A 22,643-nucleotide genomic window follows, 5' to 3' on the forward strand; every position below is an offset into this window, starting at 1 on the left:
AAAAAGTTGCCTTTTGGCCTGCCACAACCCCTATCCTGCAACCACATAAACCCTGAACCCCAGGCTCCAGAAGCAGACCAACAGACCAGCAGACAAGCAAATGGACAGTGGAACGATGTGTCAGAGAGAGACAGAGAGAAGAGGAGGAACATCTGAACACTGAGGGGAGTTTGCACAGAGGTGATCAGGGAAGATACTAGTTACTGGGTGGCCCACCTCCAAGGGAAGATCACCTTCCCACTCCATTCCCCTTTCCGGCCCCCAATCCATTTCACTGAGAGCCACCTCCACACTCAATAAAATCTTGTACTCATCCTTCAAGCCCACATGTCATCTGATTCTTCCAGGATGCTGGGTGAAACTTGGGATACAGAAAGCTGTCACACTGGCCTTCTGCCCTTATGATAAGGCAGAGGGTCCATTGAGCTGATTAACACTTAAGCCACCTGTGTATGCAAAGCTGAAAGAGCTTTGTAACACAAGGGTTACAGGCACCCATCCCTGGACACTACCGTGGGGCCGGACCACAAAGCACTCACCCCAGCCTCTACACCTGCCCATCTGCATGCTCCCCCTAGGAGTTTGAGCAGTGGGGCAACCAATCAGGTGAGCCACACCCCTGCCATGCATCCTGTGAGGGGGATCAGGGGACTCTCCTGTTTCAAAGGGGTACAGAGTGGAGGCCATGCACATGCCCTAAGGACAGTGCATGGGCTTCTCTGCATATTTGAGGCCTCTCTCTTAGTGCTGAGGGGACCTTTCCCCTGACACCTTTTCCAGCTGCCCTGGGTGCTAGCAGTAGGAGGAGGCTGTTTGTGACTGCTGGTTCTTTCTGTCACTTTGGATCATCACAGCACTCTATGAGCTGTACAGAGAGTAAATCCCCATTCCATACTTCAGTCAACTGAGGCTGACAGGGATTAGATGGATTGCCAAAATTGTCTAGAAATCCTTTTTCCAGCTCAGTCCTCTGCTAGAACCTTCCCAGAGTCAGAGGAACATGCTTATTCTACCTGTACCTGAAGACAAGGGAATGCACAAATTAATTTACTAATCATGGATATATTTCAAGATCACTTATAATGTCAGAATCTAAGGGACAGCTCAGTCACATGAAGGGGATGGAAGTTGAGGCTTTTCTTTCCTGAGGCTGCCAGTAAACTAAGCAAATATGTGTGTATGCATTATATACATATGTACACACACATATATATTACATTGATGCCTCTCTAATAATGCCATTTTATTCTTAAAAAGAATAACACAATAAATATCTTTCTGTTGCCTAGAAATAGCATCCAATTTGCCTTAAAAATCACGTTACTTGTTTTTATTTTCATTTTTGCCAATGCAGCCCTGTCACCTTTCTGCCCTAAACATTTTGAACTTTTCAAACCCTAGAGAAACACATCATGCTTTACTGAGGTTTTGAGGAGTGGGAGAGAGGTTTTCCCATTCTGCACCTTGGAGGGATTGAAACTGGCAAGTAGCAGCAACTGTCTTCAAAGAAATAGGCTAAGGAACACACACGTGCAGACACACAAACACACATTCTCTTACTTTGCACCAATAAGATCATACTACATATACTCTTCTACAATTAGTGTTTTCTTTTATATATCCCAGCCATCTTTTCAGATTGACACATAGGGATATAATCGTAACTATAGTCTTTTCTTGGAGTTTGTTTGTTTTTACTTCTGGTAATGTATTCTTTATTCTCTTTTTAATTTAAAAAATGTTATTTTTGACACAATTATTTTGCATATGTATGGGCACAGTGGACTATTTTGATACATGTATGTAATGCGCAATGATGAAATCAAGGTAAGCAGCATATCCATCACCTCAAAAACTTATCATTGTTTTGTGTTGATAACATTCAAAATCCTCTCAAGTATACAGTAATTTTTTGGTTGGCTATGCTCACCCTACAGTGCTAAAGAAGGCTACAACTCATTTCTCCTATCTAGCTGTAATTTTATACCCGTTGCCCCACCTTTCCCATTTCTCATTCCCCTTAATCTTCCCAGCCTCTAATACATTCTCTTCTACTGTTTGCTTACTGTTCTATGTTTACTTCTACGATATTAGCTAAGTTTTCTTAGCATCCACAAATGAGTGAGAACATACTGTGTTTAATTTTCTTTTCCTGGCTGTATTTCACTTAACATAATGGTTTATCCATGTTGCCATGAATGGCAGAATTTTATTCTTTCCTATGGATGAACTGTATTCCATTGTGTTTAGTTACTACATTTTAAAAAAATTCATTAATTCACTGATAGACACTTAGGTTGATTCCATATCTTGGCTATTATGAATAGCTCTGCAATAAACACAGGAAGGCAGATACCTCTTTAACATACTGGATTCCTTTTCTTTGAATACCCAGTAGTGGGATTGCTAGATCATATGATAGTTCTAGTTTTAGGTTTTCGAGAAAGCTTCATTTTGTTCTCCACAATGGCTGTAGTACTTTCCATTTCCACCAAGAGTGTATAAGAGTTCCCTTTTCTCTGTACCCGCACCAGTATTTATTCTTTTTTGTCTTATTGATAAAAGGCAGTCTACCTGGGGTGAGATAATTTATTTTTGTTTATAAACAGTTGTTTATAAAGGTCTTTAATGATCCTTTGTCTTTCTGTGATATCAGTTATATAATGTCTCCTTTCTTGTTTCTGATTTTTATATAGGTCTTCTCTTTTTTTCTTACTTTTCTAGCTAATGGTTTGTCAATTATGTTTATTTGTTCAAAAACCCAACTTTTCAGCTAGGCATGGTGGCTCATACATGTAATTCCAGCACTGAGGCTGAAACGGAAGGGTCACTTGAGGCCAGGAGTTTGAAACGAGCCTGGGAAATACAGCAAAAACTCATCTTTGAAAAGCTAAAAAAAAAAAAAAAAAAAAAAAAAATTTAGCCTGATGTGATGACACATGCCTGTAGTCCCAGCTACTCAGAATTACTGAGTCAAGAGGATCACTTGAGCACAGGAGTCGAAGGCTGCAGTTAGCCATGATCATGCTGAGAGGTGACAATGTGTTAGCAGCCCTCGCTCACTCTCGCCACCTCCTCAGCCTCGGCGTCTGCCCTAACGGCGCTCCAGGAGCCTTTCAGCCCACCGCTGCGCTGTGGGGGCCCCTCTCTGGGGCTGGCCAAGGCCAGAGCTGGCTTCCTCTGTTCGTGTGGAGGTGTGGAGGGAGAGGCACAGGCGGGAGCCGGGGCTGCGCGCCGCCCGTGCGGGCAGGCGCGGGTTCCGGGTGGGCATGGACTGGGCTTGATGGAGGGACGAGCTCCCTCTGGGCTGCCAGTGTGCCCGGGCTAGGTGCCACAAAGTCCTGGGAAGAGTGCCAGTGAGAGGTGAAGCTGGCTGGGCTTCTGGGATGGGTAGGGGCTCCTAGAACTTCTCTGTCTAGCTAAAGGTTTGTAAACGCACTAGTCAGCACTCTTGTGTCTAGCTAAAAGTTTGTAAATGCACCAATCAGCACTCTGTGTCTAGCTAAAGGTTTGTAAATGCACCAATCAGCCTCTGTGTCTAGCTAATCTGGGGACTTGGAGAACTTTTGTGTCTAACTAAAGGATTATAAACTCACCAGTCAGCACTCTGCCAAAACGGACCAATCAGCTCTCTGTAAAACGAACAAATCAGCTCTCTGTAAAATGGACCAATCAGCAGGATGTGGGTGGGGCCAGATAAGGGAATACAAGCAGGCTGCCTGAGCCAGCAGTGGCAATTTAGGCCCCCTTCCACACTGTGGAAGGTTTGTTCTTTAGCTCTTCACAATAAATCTTGTTGCTGCTCACTCTTTGGGTCCGTGCGGCCTTTATGAGCTGTAACACTCACTGCAAAGGTCTGCAGCCTCACTCCTGAGGCCAGCGAGACTGCGAACCCACCTGAAGGAACCAACAACTCCAGACACTGCCTTTAAGAGCTGTTAACACTCACCTCGGAGGTCTGCAGCTTCACTCCTGAAGTCAGTGAGACCACGAACCCACCAGAAGGAAGAAACTCTGGGCACATCTGAACATCTGAAGGAACAAACTCTGGACACACCATCTTTAAAAGCTGTAACACTCACCGTGAGGGTTCATGGCTTCATTCTTGAAGTCAGCGAGACCAAGAACCCACCAATTCCGGACACAATGCCACTGCACTCCATCCTGGGTGACAGAGCAAGATCTTGTCTCAAACAAACAAACAAAAAATTCCCCAACTTTTCATTTTGTTGGCATTTTGTGCTGCTTTTTTAGTCTACTTTTTGCTTATTTCCGCACATTTTTTTTTCTTTTTTTGAGACAGAGTCTCACTCTGTTGCCCAGACTAGAGTACAGTGGTGCGATCTTGGTTCACAGTAACATCTGCTTACCGTGTTCAAGCAATTCTCCTGCCTCAGCCTCCTGAGTAGCTGGGATTACAGGCGTCCACCACCACGTCCAGCTAATTTTTTTGTATTTTTAGTAGCTGTGGGGTTTCAACATGGTCAGACTGTCTCAAACTCCTGACGTCAGGTGATCCACTCACCTCTGCCTCCCAAAGTGCTGGGATTACAGGTGTGAGCAACTGCACCCAGCCTCTGCTCCAAATTAAAAAATTTCTCTCGTTCTACTAATTTGGGGTTTGGCTTTTTTCTTGCTTTTATAGTTTCTTAAGATGAATTTTAGGTTTTTATCTGAAATCTTTCTACTTTTCTGATGTAGGCATGTAATGTTATAAATTTCCCTGTTACTACTGCTTTTGTTGTCTACCACAGGTTTTGGTTTGTTGTGTTTCTATTTTCATTTGTTTCCAGAAATTTTTAAATTTCCTTCCTACTCCATTGTGGTCAGAAAAGGTTCTTGATATCATTTTAATATTTTCATTCATTGATACTTACTTTGTAGCCTAAAACGGTGTATCCTAAAGAATGTTCCATGTGCTGATAAGAAGAATGGGTATTCTGTAGCTGTCAGATGAAATGTTCTGCAAATGTCTATTAGGTCCATTTGGTCTGCAACACAGTTTAAACCAACTTTTTTTGGTAGATGTTCTGTCTAAATGATCTAACAATGCAGACAGTAAACTGTTGAAGTCCCCAATTATTATTGTATTGGAGTCTGTCTCTCCTTTTACATCTAATAATATTTGCTTTTACCTTGGTGTTCTGGTGTTGGATACATATATATTTACAATTGTCATATCCTTTTGATGCAGAGAAGTATGTGGACATTCAGGTCTTCAGAAAGGAATGATGATTCCTGATATTTCGGAATGGCCCAGAGGTGACAGAAGTGTACACAATCCACTCCTAATGACTTAGGAAAGCAAGGTCTTTGCCTATTCTTGCTTTCTATTGAATCCCAGGAAATGGCACCATTTCTGGCAATAAGTAATTGTTAAATAGATGAATGAGTACATGGATGAGAGCCTAGAAGAGAATTTAGAAAATTGCAATTGGAAGAGGAAGAGAAGACACAGAGAGGCAGAGATGGAGAGGCTGGGGAAAGTCCGGTGGCAGACAGCGCAGGTGAGGGAGGTGGCTTAGAGACAAAGCAGTCAGTGGCCTGACCCGGAATCCTCTGCTACCAGCCCTTAGTCTACAGGGGTCCATACTGGCAGTAGGAGAGAAGGTCTTCTCCACCAATGGACGGTCCATCACTTTTGATGCCATTCGGAAGGCACGCCCCAAAGCAGGCGGCTGCATTGCTGTCCCCAGGAGTCCAGAGGAAAACGAGGCCGTTGCAAGCTTCGTGAAGAAGTACAACACGTATGCCTATGTGGGCCTGACTGAGGGTCCACGCCCTGGAGACTTCTGCTACTCAGATGGGACCCCTGTAAACTACACCAACTGGTACCCAGGGAAGCCCGCGGGTCAGGGAACAGAGCAATGTGTGGAGATGTACACAGACGGGCGGTGGAATGACAGGACCTGCCTGTGCAACCGACTGACAATCTGTGAGTTCTAAGAAGCATTTATGCCATGGGACAGGGAGGATCCTGTCTGGCCTTCGGTTTCCATCCCCAGGATCCACTTGGTCTGTGAGATGCTGGAACTCCCTTTCAACAGAATTCACTTGTGGCTATTAGGGCTGAAGGCATCTTTAACCCTTTTATTCCCCTGATGGGCCCTGACTCTTCCCCAGAATCACTGGCCATCCTTGACACTCCCCTTGCAAACCCTCCCAGCACTGTCTCCCAGGCAGCCATTCCTAGCCTTGGCCTTTGGCATGAGATGGAGCCCTCCTTATTCCCCATCTGGTCCAGTTCCTTCACTTACAGATGGCAGCAGTGAGGTCTTGGAGTAGAAGGACCCTTTGACGTCTCACAGAGTGCCTGCCTCCTGATGCCCTTAGCTCTCCCTCTGCAGCCCACTGCCTGCCCAGTGCCATCAGGATGAGCAGTCCTGGCCAAGTATAATGACAGAGAGAGGCAGACTTCAAAGAAGCCCTGACTGTACAGAGGTAAGGCTGCAGTGGAGATTCTCTGGCACTCTGAGGTCTCCAGGGCAGGCCTGGTCAGGTTCTCCAGGTGGTCAGAGGGCCCAGTGGTGCCCCAGCATGGTGGTGTCCAAGCCAACCCTGTGACTGACATGTACAATTCATTCCTTTGAGTCTTTGGATGCCAACTCAGCTGCCAACTCAGCCCCCTGACCTGAAGACAGCCGGCCTAGGCCTCTAGGGAAGAGCCCCCCAACTGCAGACGTAATCCAAGTAACTTTCTGCTGATGAACGACTCTGTACCCCACTTCAGACTTAAGTAGGCATTCACACCACCCCTCCCCCCACACCACCGGCTCCACTTTTCCCTTTCATTAATCCATTCACCCAGATAATCATTAAAATTAACGTGGGTCAGGTCTTAGGATGTGTCATGGGGTAGGCAAGGTAACTGGTGACTCTTGGGGATTTTTTCCTTGAGCTTATGTGTTCATCTATAAAATGGGGATGAAATACTTGTTGCTGTCCCAATTATTACCATCCCCCCAGCTAGCAAAATTACTACCAGAGCTGTTACTACACACAGAGGCTATTGACCGAGCACATATCACGCACCACACATCTTGACAAGCAATTCTAATATGGCTTATTATTCAATCTTCACACAATATCATGGGACCAGTATTGTTTTCTCCATTTTTTTTATAAGGACACTGAAACTTGGAGGAGTGAAATGTTTTGAGTATTATTCTAGAGAGCAAATGGCAGAGGCTGGATCCAAACCCATCTTCCTGGATCTGAAGTTCATGCTCCCAGCCACCCCACCCCTGAGCTGAACAAAGATGATTTAAGTGTATGTAATAAATCATGAATGTGTTTATATGTTTCCTCTGCTCTGGTTCCAAGAAATATCACATTTCTGTATTTTTGTAAATCGAATGAACTCTGGCTCTGAGCCCTCACTTGCCTGAATATTGGAAAATTCAATCTCAAGATGTGCTTTCTTTGTTTGATGGGAGGGGCCCCCTACTCTCCTCCCTTTGATGGTGCAGGGGGATGGGGAGCTACAGACACCATTTGGAAGAACACATGGGCATCATGAATCCACATGGTCCATTTGTGGGTGGGGATACCATGCCTTCTGTCCTCCATGCAGCCACCTGAATGATTTCTGCAGCCCAGCAGTGATGGTGGCACTCAGGGCTCAGTCCCGGGCCTCAGTGATTCATCCTAATCTCAGGTCTGCATGGAATGGGACCACGCTTCCATACCCCAGGGCTGCGCGGGAATGAGACCATGTCCCTTCTTGCTTGAGGAGGCAGCCACATGTGTGTCCCACCTCCCATTTCTCCCCTGTAACACCCTCCCAGAAAGGCTCCCACTTCTCCACCCCAGTACCTGTGAACACTCTTCTTCGGCATTTATTGTTTTTCTTGGGTGCAAGGAATTCCTGAATCTACACTCAGAAAACCAATGAGTATGAGGGGAACAATTTCTCAGTCTTTTATGAAGGAAGCATTTTAATCTGATCACCATTCCGCATGCACTTAGGATGCAGCACACAAATTATTGAGTCCTCCTCCAAATTATTTTAAAAAGAAGGAGAAGGATATACAGATATTCCTTGACTTATGATGGGGTTATATCATGATAAATACATTGCAAGATGAAAATACCATAAGTTGGGAATGCACTTAATACACGTAACCTACCAAAAATCATAGCTTAACTTAAACTACCTTAAACATGCCCAGAACACTACATTAGCCTGTAGCTGGGCAAAATCATCTAATACATGGCCTATTTTATAATAAGGTGTTGACTATCTCATGGACTTTTTTGAATACTGTACTGGAAGTGAATGAAGGATTGTATGTGTACTCAAAGTATGGCTTCTACTGAATTCACATCACTTTTGAATCATTGTAAAGTTGATAAATTGTAAGTTAAACCATCAAAAATCCAGGACCATGTGTATTCCCAATTTTATAGATAAATACTTCAAGCCTCTGAAAATTGATATCTTCTTGTTTCTTATTAGGATTATTTTTACTTTCTTTATGCTTTTATTTGCTATTGTTACTATTTTTATAAGATTTCAAATTAATTATTGCTGATTTGTTAAAAAAAAAAAACTCTTAATTTCTGTTGATCTTATACCCAACCATCTTTTGGATGCTCATTTTCCCACTAATATTTCTAATATAACTGATTCTGTTTTTTATATATATATATATATATTTTTTTTTTATTATTATTATACTTTAAGTTCTAGGGTACATGTGCACAACATGCAGGTTTGTTACATGGTTATACATGTGCCATGTTGGTTTGCTGCATCCCTCAAATTTCATTTACATTAGATATTTCTCCTAATGCTATCCCTCCACCTGGCCCCCACCCCCAAACCGGACCCAGCGTGTGATGTTCCCCACCCTGTGTCCATGTGTTCTCATTGTTCAACCCCCACCTATGAGTGAGAACATGCGGTGTTTGATTTTCTGTCCTTGTGATAGTTTGCTTAGAATGATGGTTTCCAGCTTTATCCATGTCCCTGCAAAGGAAATGAACTCATTCTTTTTTATGGCTGCATAGTATTCCATGGTGCATATGTGCCACATTTTCTTAATCCATTCTATCATTGATTGACATTTGGGTTGGTTCCAAGTCTTCGCTATTGTGGATAGTGCTGCAATAAACATATGTGTGCACATGTCTTTGTAGTAGCATGATTTATAATCCTTTGGGTATATACCCAGTAATGAGATTGCTAGGTCAAATGGTATTTCTAGTTCTAGATCCTTGAGGAATCGCCACACTGTCTTCCACAATGTTTGAACTAATTTACACTTCCAACAGTGTAAAAGCGTTCCTGTTTCTCCACATCCTCTCCAACATCCATTGTTTCCTGACTTTTTAATGATCGCCATTCTAACTGGTGTGAGATGGTATCTCATTGTGGTTTTGACTTGCATTTCTCTGATGACCAGTGATAATGAGCATTTTTTCATGTCTGTTGGCTGCATAAATGTCTTCTTTTGAAAAGCATCTGTTCATATCCTTTGCCCACTTTTTGATGGGGTTGTTTGATTTTTTTTTTCTTGTAAACTTGTTTAAGTTGTTTGCTGATTCTGGATACCAGCCCTTTGTCAGATGGGTAGATTGCAAAAATTTTCTCCCATTCTGTAGGTTGCCTGTTCACTCTGATGATAGTTTCTTTTGCCATGCAGAAGCCTTTTAGTTTAATTAGATTCCATTTGTCTATTTTGGTTTTTGTTGCCATTGCTTTTGGTGTTTTACTCATGAAGTCTTCGTCCACGCCTATGTCCTGAATGGTATTGCTTAGGATTTCTTCTGGGGTTGTTATAGTGTAAAGTGTTACATTAAGCCTTTAATCCATCTTGAGTTAATTTTTGTATATGGTGTAAGGAAGGGATCCAGTTTCAGCTTTCTACATATGGCTAGCCAGTTTTCCCAGCACCATTTATTAAATAGGGAATCCTTTCTCCATTGCTTGTTTTTGTCAGGTTTGTCAAAGATCAGACGGTTGTAGATGTGTGGTGTTATTTCTGAGGTTGTTGTTCTGTGCCATTGGTCGATATCTCGGTTTTGTACCGATACCATGCTGTTTTGGTTACTGTAGCCTTATAGTATAGTTTGAAGTCAGGTAGCCTGATGCCTCCAGCTTTGTTCTTTTTGCTTAGGATTGTCTTGGCAATACAGGCTCTTTTTCGGTTCCATATGAACTTAAAGTAGTTTTTTCCAATTCTGTGAAGAAAGTCAGTGGTAGCTTGATGGGGATAGCATTGAATCTATAAATTACTTTGGGCAGTGTGGCCATTTTCATGATATTAATTCTTCCTATCCATGAGCATGGAATGTTCTTCCATTTGTTTGTGTCCTTTTTAATTTCATTGAGCCATGGTTTGTAGTCCTCCTTAAAGAGGTCATTCACATCCCTTGTAAATTGAATTCCTAGGTATTTTATTCTCTTTGTAGTAATTGTGAATGGGAATTCACTCATGATTTGGCTCTCTGTTTGTCTGTTATTGATGTATAGGAAAGCTTGTGAGTTTTGCACATTGATTTTGTATCCTGAGATTTTGCTGAAGTTGCTTATCAACTTAGGGAGATTTTGGGCTGAGACGATGGGGTTTTCTAAATATGCAATCATGGCATCTGCAAACAGAGACAATTTGACTTCCTCTTTTCCTAATTGAATATCTTTTATTTCTTCCTCTTGCCTGATTGCCCTGGCCAGAACTTCCAACACTATGTTGAATGGGAGTGGTGAGAGAAGGCATGCTTGTCTTGTGCCAGTTTTCAAAGGGAAAGCTTCCAGTTTTTGCCCATTCAGTATGATATTGGCTGTAAGTTTGTCATAAACAGCTCTTATTATTTTGAGATACATTCCATCTATACCTAGTTTAATGAGAGTTTTTAGCATGAAGGGCTGTTGAATTTTCTTGAAGGCTTTTTCTGAATCTATTGTGATAATCATATAATTTTTGTCATTGGTTCTGTTTATGTGATGGATTATGTTTATTGATTTGCATATGTTGCACCAGCCTTGCATCCCAGGGATGAAGCCCACTTAATCATGATGGATAAGCTTTTTGATGTGCTGCTGGATTCAGTTTGCCAGTATTTTATGGAGGATTTCACATCAATGTTCATCGAGGATTTTCACATCAATGTTCATCAGGATATTGGCCCAAAATTCTCTTTTTTTGTGTGTGTCTCTACCAGGCTTTGGTATCAGGATGATGCTAACCTCATAAAATGAGTTAGAGAGGATTCCCTTTTTCTATTGATAGAAATAGTTTCAGAAGCAATGGTACCGGCTCCTCTTTGTACCTCTGGTAGAATTCGGCTGTGAATCTCTCTGGCCCTGGACTTTTTTTTGGTTGGTAGGCTATTAATTATTGCCTCAATTTCAGAGACTGTTATTGGTCTATTTAGAGATTCAACTTCTTCCTGGTTTAGTCTTGGGAGTGTGTATATGTCCAGGAATTTATCCATTTCTTCTAGATTTTCTAGTTTATTTGCATAGAGGTGTTTACAGTATTCTCTAATGGTAGTTTGTATTTCTGTGGGACTCGTGGTGATATCCCTTTTATCATTTTTTATTGCATCTATTTGATTCTTCTCTCTTTTCTTCTTTAACAGTCTTGCTAGTGGTCTACCTATTTTGTTGATCTTTTCAAAAACCAGCTCCTGGATTCATTGATTTTTTGAAGGGTTTATTTTGTGTCTCTATCGCCTTCAGTTCTGCTCTGATCTTAGTTATTTCTTGCCTTCTGCTAGCTTTTAAATTTGTTTGCTTTTGCTTCTCTGGTTCTTTTAATTGTGATGTTAGGGTGTCAATTTTAGATCTTTCCTGCTTTCTCTTGTGGGCATTTAGTGCTATAGATTTCCTTCCACACACTGCTTTAAATGTGTCCCAGAGATTCTGGTTCATTGTGTCTTTATTCTCATTGGTTTCAAAGAACATCTTTATTTCTGCCTTCATTTCGTTATTTACCCAGTAGTCATTCAGGAGCAAGTTGTTCAGTTTTTCATGTAGTTCTGTGGTTTTGAGTGAGTTTATTAATCCTGAGTTCTAATTTGATTGCATTGTGGTCTGAGAGACAGTTTGTTGTGATTTCTGTTCTTTTATATCTGCTGAGGAGTGTTTTACTACCATTTATGTGATCAATTTTAGAATATGTGTGATGTGGTGCTGAGAAGAATGTATATTCTATTGATTTGGGGTGTAGAGTTCTGTAGATGTCTATTGGGTCTGCTTGGTCCAGAGCTGAGTTCAAATCCTGAACATCCTTGTTAACCTTCTGTCTTGTTGATTTGTCTAATATTGACAGTGGGGTGTTTAAGTCTCCCATCATTAGTGTGTGGGAGTGTAAGTCTCCTTGTAGGTCTTTAAGGAATTGCTTTATAAATCTGTATGCTCCTGTATTTGGTCCATATATATTTAGTATAGTATATCTTCTTGGTGAATTGATTCCTTTACCATTATGTAGTGGCCTTCTTTGTCTCTTTTGATTGTTGTTGGTTTAAAGTCTGTTTTATCGGAGACTAGGATTACAACCCCTGTTTTTTTTTTCCTTTCCATTTGCTTGGTAGATCTTCCTCCATCTTTTTATTTGGAATATATGTGTGTCTTTGCACATGAAATGAGTCTCCTGAATATAGCACACTGATGAGTTTTGACTCTTTATCCATTTTGCCAGTCTGTGTCTTTTAATTGGGGCATTTAGCACATTTGCATTTAAGGTTAATATTGTTATGTTTGAATTTGATCCTGTCATTATGATGTTAGCTGGTTATTTTGCCCATTAATTGACGCAGTTTCTTCATAGCATGAATGGTCTTTACCATTTGGCATGTTTTTCTAGTGGCTGGTACCAGTTATTCTTTTCCACGTTTAGTGCTGCCTTCAGAAGCTCTTATAAGGCAGACCTGGTGGTGACAAAATCTCTCAGTATTTGCTTGTCTGTAAAGGATTTTATTTCTCCTTCACTTATGAAGCTTAGTTTGGCTGCATATGAGATTCTGGGTTGAAAATTCTTTTCTTTAAGAATGTAGAATATTGGCCCCTACTCTCTTCTGGCTTGTCGGGTTTCTACCGAGCGATCCGCTATTAGTATGATGGGCTTCCTTTTGTGGGTAACCCAACCTTTCTCTCTGGCTGCCCTTAACATTTTTTCCTTCATTTCAACCTTGGTGAATCTGACAATTATGTGTCTTGGGGTTGCTCTTCTCGAGGAGTATCTTTGTGGTGTTTTCTGTATTTCCTGAATTTGAATATTGGCCTGCCTTGCTAGGTTAGGGAAGTTCTCTCAGATAATATCCTGAAGAGTGTTTTCTAACTTGGCTCCATTCTTCTTGTCACTTGCCAGTATACTAATCAAATGTATATTTGGTCTTTTCACATAGTCCCATATTTCTTGGAGGCTTTATTCGTTTCTTTTCACTCTTTTTTTCTCTAATTTTGTCTTCTCATTTTATTTCATTAATTTGATCTTCAATCACTGATATCCTTTCTTTGACTTGATCAAATCGGCTATTGAAACTTGTGCATGCGTCGGAAGTTCTTGTGCCATGGTTTTCAGCTCCATCAGGTCATTTAAGGTCTTCTGTACACTGTTTATTCTAGTTAGCCATTTATCTAACCTTTTTTCAAGGTTTTTAGCTTCCTTGCAATGGGTTAGAACATGCTCCTTTAGCTTGGACAAATTTGTTATTACCAACCTTCTGAAGCCTACTTCTGTCAACTCATTAAACTCATTCTCCATCCAGTTTTGTTCCCTTGCTGGCGAGGGGCTGAGATCCTTTGAAGGAGAAGAGGCACTCTTTTTTTCGGAATTTTCAGCTTTTCTACTCTGGTTTCTCCCCATCTTTGTGGTTTTATCTATCTTTGATCTTTGATGTGACCTACAGATGGGGTTTTGGTGTGGATGTCCTTTTTGTTGATGTTGATGCTATTCCTTTCTGTTTGTTAGTTTTCCTTCTAACAGGCAGACCCCTCAGCTGCAGGTCTGTTGGAGTTTGCTGAAGGTTCGCTCCAGACCCTGTTTGCCTGGGTATCACCAGAGGAGGCTACAGAATGGCAAATATTGCTACCTGATCCTTCCTCTGGAAGCTTCATCCCAGAGGGGCACCGCCTGTTTGAGGTGTCTGTCGGCCCCTCCTGGGAGGTTTTTCCCAGCCAGGCTACATGGGGGTCAGGGACCCACTTGAGGAGGCAGTCTATCTGTTCATGGAGCTCAAACACCATGCTGAGAAAAACACTGCTCTCTTCAGAGCTGTTAGACAGGGACATTTAAGTCTGCAGAAGATGCCTGTTGCCTTTTGTTCTACTATGCCCTGCCCCAAGAGGTGGAATCTATAGAGGCAGTAGGCCTTGATGAGCTGCAGTGGGCTCTGCCCAGTTTGTGCTTCCAGGCCTCTTTCTTTACACTGTGAGCTGCTCAAGCCTCAGTAATGGCAGACACCCCTCCCCCTATCCAGCTGCAGCATCCAGTCCATCTCAGACTGCTGCGCTAGCAGTGAGCAAAGCTCCATGGGCATGGGACCTGCCGACCCAGGTATGGGAGGGTATCTCCTGGTCTACCGATTGCTAAGACAGTGGGAATAGTGCAGTATTTGGTCAGGAGTGTACCGTTTCTCCAGATACAGTCTGTCACGGCTTCCCTTGGCTAGGAAAGGGAAATCCCCCAACCCTTTGTGCTTCGTGGGTGAGGCGATGCCTTACCCTGCTTCAGTTTGCCCTCTGTGGGCTGTACCCACTGTCCAACCAGTCCTAGTGAAATGAACCAGTTACCTCAGTTGGAAATGCAGAAGTCACCTGTCTTCTGCGTCAATCTTGCTGGGAGCCGCACACTGGAGCTATTCCTATTCGGCCATCTTCGATTCTATTTCATAAATACTGTTTGTATTTACAAGTGATGGAAATTTTTCCTGTTCCTATATGACATTTATATTTTAATGTCTCAATTCTTATCTTTTTATAGGAGACAGAAACCTCTATAGCTTTTGAAGAGACACAATGAAAATGGACTCTTTGTGTATAATGTGAAGTTGGCCCTGATTATGTAACAGGAACATTTTCAATATGTCACCATTGAAAATGTTGCCGTTTTAAGTGTCTAGTAAATACCTTGTGTCAAGGTAAAAAAGTTTCCTCTTTTTTTCTAGTTAGCTAAGATTGTTTTCATTATGAAAGTGTGCTGCACTTTATCAGATGAATTTTCAGCATTTTCTTTAGTCTGTTAACATCAAGGCAAGAGTGTCAAGCAAGTAGTACTGGCATCCAGAGGATGCCACTGAGCATAAGAGGCTCTAAGTGCTTCATTATTTAAGTTTGGAGAAATGCCACAGCGACTCCACCATAGGCCCTGCAAGGAGTGGGCTGTTCAGCACAAGTGGTTTAATAATCCCCATTCCCTTGTCAGTAAAAGGAGGCCTGGAGAGAATTGGAGGTTGCTGACCCACCTTGGGTGACATTTGTGCTCTCACAGTGGAAATCATCCCTTCCTGTCCTCTACTTTTGGGGTATGGGAAGTGACTGTCTTAAGCCCCTCCTAATCTTTGTGAGTAGGGATGCTCAGGTTATCTCAACGTCTCTGATTAAGTCATGTAAGGCAGGGATGGGGAATCATTTCCTCTTGTGAAATTCTGACATTTGGAACCAGCAGATGGACTGATTTTATGGAGCATGGGGAGAAGAAGAGGAAGGACAAAGCTGTGAGCAGGAGTGTTTTGGGGCAATGTGGATTGCAACACCGTGGATTGAGTTTCCTAGGGGGCTATGTGAATGCCAGTATCACAGAAGCTGCCTGGGGTTCACACCCGACTCATGAACAAGTTGCTTCCTGAAACTCAGGGACCCCAGCAATAAGACATTATGGACTGAAATGTGTACTGGTGCAAAGGTGAGGGTAAGCGACATGTAGATAGAGGCAATTATAGAGTCTCTTTCCTGAAGAACCAGCTGCTGAAAGGAGCTGTCATTTGTAATCAGTCACACAACCAGTCAGTGTGGGCTGAGAGGCAGTAGTGTACCTGCTGACATATGGTTCCTCCTGTGAGCAGGTATTGCCCACCATTGGCACCAACAGCATTCTCTCTACCCTCTGCACATGCAAAGAAATAAGACAGTAGGCCACTGCCCACCCTTCACTTCAAGAAGCAACAGCTTCAAGCTGAGCTACCACTCTATGGCCTGAGTGGGGAAATGACAAAACTGGAGGACAATGTCATTTGTTTGGACTGTGTTTGAAATCAACCCTAGAAAGTTTGCATTACAGGAGTCTGGGAAAAAATGTATGAAGAATTTTCAGACCACGTATTAGTTTTGGGAACAGGCTTCAAGCTTCAAGATTGCACGGATCTGAATTAGGCTCTTAATAAAACCTGCTCTTTATTAAAGTAGTGATTTGCATTGATTTACTTTTTGATGTTGAGCCATCCTTGCATTCCTTGGATATATCCTACTCGGTCTGATGCTATATATGCTCATCACACATCCTATGGGGTAGGCACTATACTAGTTAAACTTATTAACCCTATTTTATAGGTGCTATTATTTTCCCCTTTTTACAAATAAGAATGTCAAGGGATATAGAGGGTCCAGTGATTTTCCAAATATTATGCAGCTAGTTCATGGGCTAATGAATGTAGGAAGTCAGATTCCAGAGACTGCTATTAACCGTGAATACAGGGCTGGACTTTAATAGTTATTTTTTAAACTGTATTTTTGCCTCTCTGCTTATAAATTAGATTTTCTGAAAGTTTCCTTCTTTTGTTCAATCCTTATCCATTCTGAATTACATGTTCAGCTAATCATCTCAGCTAAGTAGTTTTTTAGATATAAACCATTTCTCTACGAGAGTAGTCTCTTCTCTGAAGATTTTATACAACTCACCTTAAAACCATTTTGTTGATGGAGGGATGGTTGTTAATTTTTGACTTCCATTTCTATATTTTATGATTAGTCATATATCAATTACCATAATATATCAGTAATTCTTGGGCCAACTTAAATAATTCTAAACTTTCTTATAATATTATATATTTTACCTAATTTTCCAGTGTGTTGCTATAAAATTAACTGTACATAGTGTGATTTTATAATGTCAGCACCATCTGTACTAGTATAATAATCCCTTTTCTTCCTGATTTGTTTGTTGTTGTTTGTTTGTTTGTTTGTTTGAGATGGAGTCTCGCTTTGTAGTCCAGGCGGGAGTGCAGTGGCACGTACTCAGCTCACTGCAACCTCTGCCTTCTGGATTCAAGAGATTCTCCTGCCTCAGCCTCCCTAGTAGCTGGGATTACAGGCAGGCACCACCACGTCCAGTTAATTTTTGTATTTTTAGTAGAGATGGGGTTTTACCATGTTTGCCAGGCTGGTCTTGAACTCCTGACCTCAGGCGATCTGCCTGCCTTGGCCTCCCAAAGTGCTGGGATTACAGGCGTGAGCCACTGTGCCTGGGCTGGTTTGTTAATTCCTTATACCTTTTCTATCAATCATTGATACTGTATCAGTCAGCTAACAAAACAGTAAATTTCCCTCTCAAGGGTAAATGGTTTATTTCCTGCTCTGGATCTTCCAGTTTGTTGAACTTTGGCTGATTTCAGCTGAGTGGGCCTGGACTCAGCAGCAGTCAGCTGGACAGACTTTCAGGTGAGCTCGTGACTGTTCCATATCACTTTCCAGGGATGCATACTTCCCATGATTGGGAAAGAAACACAAAGGCCATAGCAAACCTGTAAGCACTCGTTAAGCTCCTACTCCCTTCGTCTCAGCTCAGGGTCACATGGCCACACCAAACAACAAAGGCGCTGGAGTGTTTACTCCTCACACTCTAGTGGGAGCCTTTGTGAAGTCCTATGGCAAAGGGCCTGAGATGTAATTTTACAACAAGGAGGAAACAACTTCAAAACTACTACAGCCATATTTGCTAAGTTTATGTCTCTGACAAAGAACCAGTATTTTATTTTATTAGCACTATAGTTATTTTTAATTCAAGTTTATTAATTTAATTATATAATTTTCATTTATTCCTTCATTATACCCTCTTTTGAAGTGCATATTAATTTATCTGTCATGTGGGGTCCACACTCCTTGGAGGGCTATTTCTGAGGCTTGTCATTTCTATCAGCTCTCACTCTGCTTGTCCCCTACTGTATTTGATAATTGTCCCATGATGAACTCAAATCTGCCTGGCCTCCATCTGAGACACCACTGAGGTGCCTGGGCTGTGGTGTCTCCACTGCATTTAAGTCTCCACAGTGTGGGAGATCATGCCACACTGAGACACTGGAAACACAATTTTTCATCTTGGCATAAATAGCAAAATTCAGTAACAGTCATAAGAACAGCATAAATTCACCTCTGAGTCTATGAGAAGACAGATACATGGGTACACATCCTTGGGGGAGAAACTCGTCCCCTCCAGAATCCAGGCTTTCTGAGGTTCCTTTGCTCCTAGGTGTATTTACCTCCTGCTTACCCTCTCCCCACTCAAAACCACCCTTTCTCTAAGTCTGTAGCACAGTTAGGATCCTGGCTCAATGCAAATCTGTCAGTTTCACATTCCCACCTTCTTGGGAGGTCTGCCTATTTGCTAAGCGAATTGAAATTCCTTTGTCCTCTGGGCCTATGGGCCCTTCAACATTGTGTCAATGGCATCAGGAGACACAGCCTTGAGAGGGATCTTATTTACCATGGAAGCACCTCTTGATGCCTGGAAGGCCCCCTGAATGGGAACCAGAGGGCCTCTGGACAGGGCCTGATGACATGAGTACACAGGGTGAGGACCCTTGAGAAGCCAAAACTCCCATCACAAGGCAGAGTCACAGGGAAGTGACCCACCCCACTCACCACCTGGGAAAAACAAACCTCTCAAGCTGTTTGGTGACATGAAGTGTTTCAAAGAATGGGTGTGAGTTTGGAGGAAGGCAAGCATCAAAGCTCATATCCAGGATCTGGGCAGCTTGACTAGGCTCTGGCAACAAGAACTGGACACTTCTGGAAACTCAGGCCTGGACGAGCACAGATGATCTGGTGTCTGCTCGAGGTCTCTGCCTCTCTCCTCTCCCTCGCACCCAATCCTCCTGTGTGCCCAGCCCTGGTTTGCACCCTGGGGACAGAGATGTGAACTGAGAATAGAAAAGTGAGGTCACTGGTAAGGGGGGCACAGATGGTAGCTCCAGCCAGAGAGAAGAGGGCTGATTTGAGGACACGCTGCTGGAGGATTCATTTGTTCCATAAATGTTTATTGAGCATTACTCTGTTTCCAGGCCCTCTTCTTGGTGCAGAAACAACAGCTGGGGAACAAGACTCCTATTCTCATGAGCTTCTCGTTCTACAGGAGTGGGGTGGGTGATCAATCGATATGCAACCAAATAAACAAAACAGTCCCACGTGGAAGCTATAATTGGCAGAAAATTAGAACAGAGAATTACAACTGAGTGACTACTTAAAATTACAGGGTTAGCAAAGACCTTTCTCCAGAGATAATATTTAAGCTGAAAGCTGAGTGACAACAAATAAGCAGGCAGAGATGCAGGGAAATGTCCAGGCAGAGGGAGCAGCAGGTCCAATGCCCACATTCAGTTGTGGATTGAAGTCATCTGCAAATACCCCTTCTCCTTGTGCCTGGCCTGGTGAGATGTCCAAACAAGACATTTGACAAAGGTTCTAAACAAGAAGAGGTGAAGGAGGTGACTCAGTGCTGGGGATTTTTAGTCTCTCCACTCTGGCCCTGCAATGAACGAAACATAAATGGAAGTAGTCAATTGTGTGCATGCATGTGTGTGTGTCTGTGTGTCCGTGTGTGTGTGTGTGTGTGTGTATGTGTTTGTCTGGTGGAAGATCTATGCATGCTTTTTCTGGAAATAAATATTTGGAGAAAGCTACCCTGAGAACCTGTGACTCTGGAGGCTCAGAGGTGCTTAGCTGTGGAGACAGATGCCTGGGAGGGAGCAGTGCAGGATGGGGTGAGGGCACAAATGTAGAGAGCTGCCTAGCGCTGTGCTGGAGACCCAGGGGCATCACAGGCAGAGATGGATGAGATGGACCCAATAGGGAAAAGGGAGATCCAGGTCCGACCTGTGTCTTTCTGAATCTCTACCTCCAGCAGGCATTTCCTCCACATGAGGGTTCGAGCACAGACTTGGGGAGGCTCCCGTTTCATCAGGAGCCATGCTACACTCAGAACAATCCCTGTAAAATGCCATTGTCTCCAAAACAAAGCTGCTTGCTGACTCTCCGGGATCCCATATTTTCACACAGGAATTAGGGATGTGTGGTTGTCCCTACAGAGGGTTTTTGCGCCTGGTTAGGGAGCTGGCCTTGGTGCAGGCCCTCCCCTGGGATGCAGGAGTCGGGGGTCTTTTTTCTTTGGGTCACCATTAGCTCACTGGCTGTTCCGGGGGTGAACATGAATGGAGTATTGAGATTTTTGGGAAAAAAATGAATGATAGCCACTGGGTCCCTTTGTCCTGCAACAGATCAAGGATTCAGAGGTTTGCAGGGCCTTCCTGGGAAGTTGGGGCCCCCAGGAAACACAGGGGCTCCTGGAATTCCAGGACCAAGGGGACAAAAAGGAGATCGTGGGGACAATTCAGGTAAGGGGCATACCTCAGCATGGTGGCCTGGGGGTCCCGGGCCTGGGGAGCTGGAGGGCCAGCTGGGTGGTCCCCTTCTCCTGCTGCCTCATGGGAAGATGCACAACTCTGCATCCTGGCCCAGCGCCCCCGGTCCTCTCAGCTTTACTTGGGGCCTGAGGGGACTCCCATAGGTGCCCAGATGCAGACATTCAAGCCATGTAGGGCTATTCCCTCATCAGGCCCCTTAGCAGATGGACTCTGGCTTTTCTTCAGTGGAAACAGTCCAGTGTGCACCTCCAGGGTGCCAGGGAGGAAATAGGCCCTTTAGGGGGTTGGGTTGATGTCCATTGTCACAAGAGTGGCATGAAAATGTTCGGCCTCTTAGGAACCCTGGGTGACGGGGAACATCACAGCAACTTAGTTCAGAGAAAAATAGAGCAAACTCAGTAAGAACAAAAGAACAATGACAACCTACTTATTCATATTTGCCTACCAGCCTGTCAAAACAACAAACGTATTAAAAAGTGTATCTGGAATGAGAAATGAAAATGAATGACAAAGAAAAGTTTTCAGGCCGGGCACGGTGGCTCACGCCTGTAATCCCAACACTTTGGGGGGCCGAGGTAGGTGGATCATGAGGTCAGGAGATTGAGATTACCCTGGCTAACATGGTGAAACCCCATCTCTACTGAAAATACAAAAAATTAGGCCGGGCGTGGTGGCTCACGCCTGTAACCCCAGCACTCTGGGAGGCCGAGGCGGGCGGATCACGAGGTCAGAAGATTGAGACCATCCTGACTAACATGGTGAAACCCCGTCTCTACTAAAAATGCAAAAAATTAGCCGGGCATAGTGGCGGGCGCCTGTAGTCCCAGCTACTTGGGAGGCTGAGGCAGGAAAATGGCATGAACCTGAGAGGCGGAGGTTGCAGTGAGCCGAGATTGAGCCACTGCACTCCAGCCTGGGCGACAGAGCAGGACTCCGCCTCAAAAAAAAAAAAAAAAAGAAAAGTTTTCAGAAAGAAGAGTAATGAGTTGAGTATTTTCTTACGAATTCTTACAATATGACAATATGCAAGCTGTATGTGGAGACAGAGGTCCAGGCCTGAAGTTCCAGGTTGTGAAGGGATGCAGAGGTATAGCTGGGAAGCAGGAATGTAGTCATTTTTCCCCTTTTATTTCTTTCGCTTTCTTATTTTTCTGGAATAAGTGTTCTTCTTAGTAAGCCACTTTGTTTTTTTTCAAAATGCTCCACTCTCCAACTTAAGGTCTTCTCCATAAATACCTTCTCCCTGTTGCTTTGCAGTTGCTGAGGCTAAGCTGGCCAACTTAGAGAGACAGCTACAGAGCCTGAGATCAGAAGGCTCAGAAGCCTTCTGGACCACATGAAGAAGCGTGAGCTTTCTCTCTGCCCATAATGTGTTCTTGGCTCTCACTCTTTTCTTCAGCACACTCTAGGTTTAGAGGAGGTGGGAGGGGAACTAATTCATGAACACTTGTCCTACACCAGGGCCTGTGCTGGGTGGCATTTTCCCATAAGACAGTTTCATTCAATCCTCTCAGCAACCTCAGCTGTGGTTGTTGAACTTGCTTTATTGACAGGTGAGGAAACCGAGGTGCAGGAAGTGTTGGTGACTCATTTCAGGTCACACAGCCGGGAAGTGGCAGGGGAGGGTTTGGATGGAAGTCTGTCCTCTCCGAAGTCTGTGCTCCTTCCTTGTTATCTACTGTGCTCTGATGTCTGTCCCTGCCTCTTGCTTATCCTGGTGCCCAAGCCTGCGATGGGGCCCAAGACTGTCTCCCTACGTGCACCTGTGCCAAGGCAGGTTTTAGCAGATGCTTTTTCAAGGTGGGATATCCCAGGGGAGTCTGAGCTGTCTGCAGGGGTCTGGACACCCCTTCCCAGGCTCTGCAGCTGAGGTCTGCTTCCTGACCAGGCTCTGGACTGAGCTACTGGGCATAGGGTGATTTTTCAGAGGTCTGACTTCCCAGGGAACTCAGACTACTTGCCTACTGTCCTGGACTGGGCTCCAAACCCAGCCAGCCTCACTCACCCTGTGTGATTTTCCTTCCTTCCTTCCTTCCTTCCTTCCTTCCTTCCTTCCTTCCTTC

The 22,643-nt window shown here is 43.6% G+C and overlaps 1 protein-coding gene and 1 pseudogene across 1 annotated transcript; both read left to right on the forward strand.

The window, feature by feature from the left end:
• The first annotated feature begins 3,018 nt into the window (after positions 1 to 3,018).
• LOC111537970 (pulmonary surfactant-associated protein A-like) lies at positions 3,019 to 6,726 on the forward strand. Its single transcript, XM_023205150.1, has 2 exons — positions 3,019 to 3,328; positions 5,570 to 6,726. The coding sequence occupies exons 1-2, from the start codon at positions 3,019 to 3,021 to the stop codon at positions 5,944 to 5,946; spliced, it is 687 nt and encodes a 228-aa protein (XP_023060918.1). The 3' UTR covers positions 5,947 to 6,726.
• Positions 6,727 to 19,799: 13,073 nt separating this feature from the next.
• Positions 19,800 to 22,643, forward strand: part of LOC111537971 — a 3,392-nt pseudogene continuing 548 nt past the window's right edge.

Source organism: Piliocolobus tephrosceles, chromosome 9 (genome assembly GCF_002776525.5).
Source record: "Piliocolobus tephrosceles isolate RC106 chromosome 9, ASM277652v3, whole genome shotgun sequence".
NCBI lineage: Eukaryota > Metazoa > Chordata > Mammalia > Primates > Cercopithecidae > Piliocolobus > Piliocolobus tephrosceles.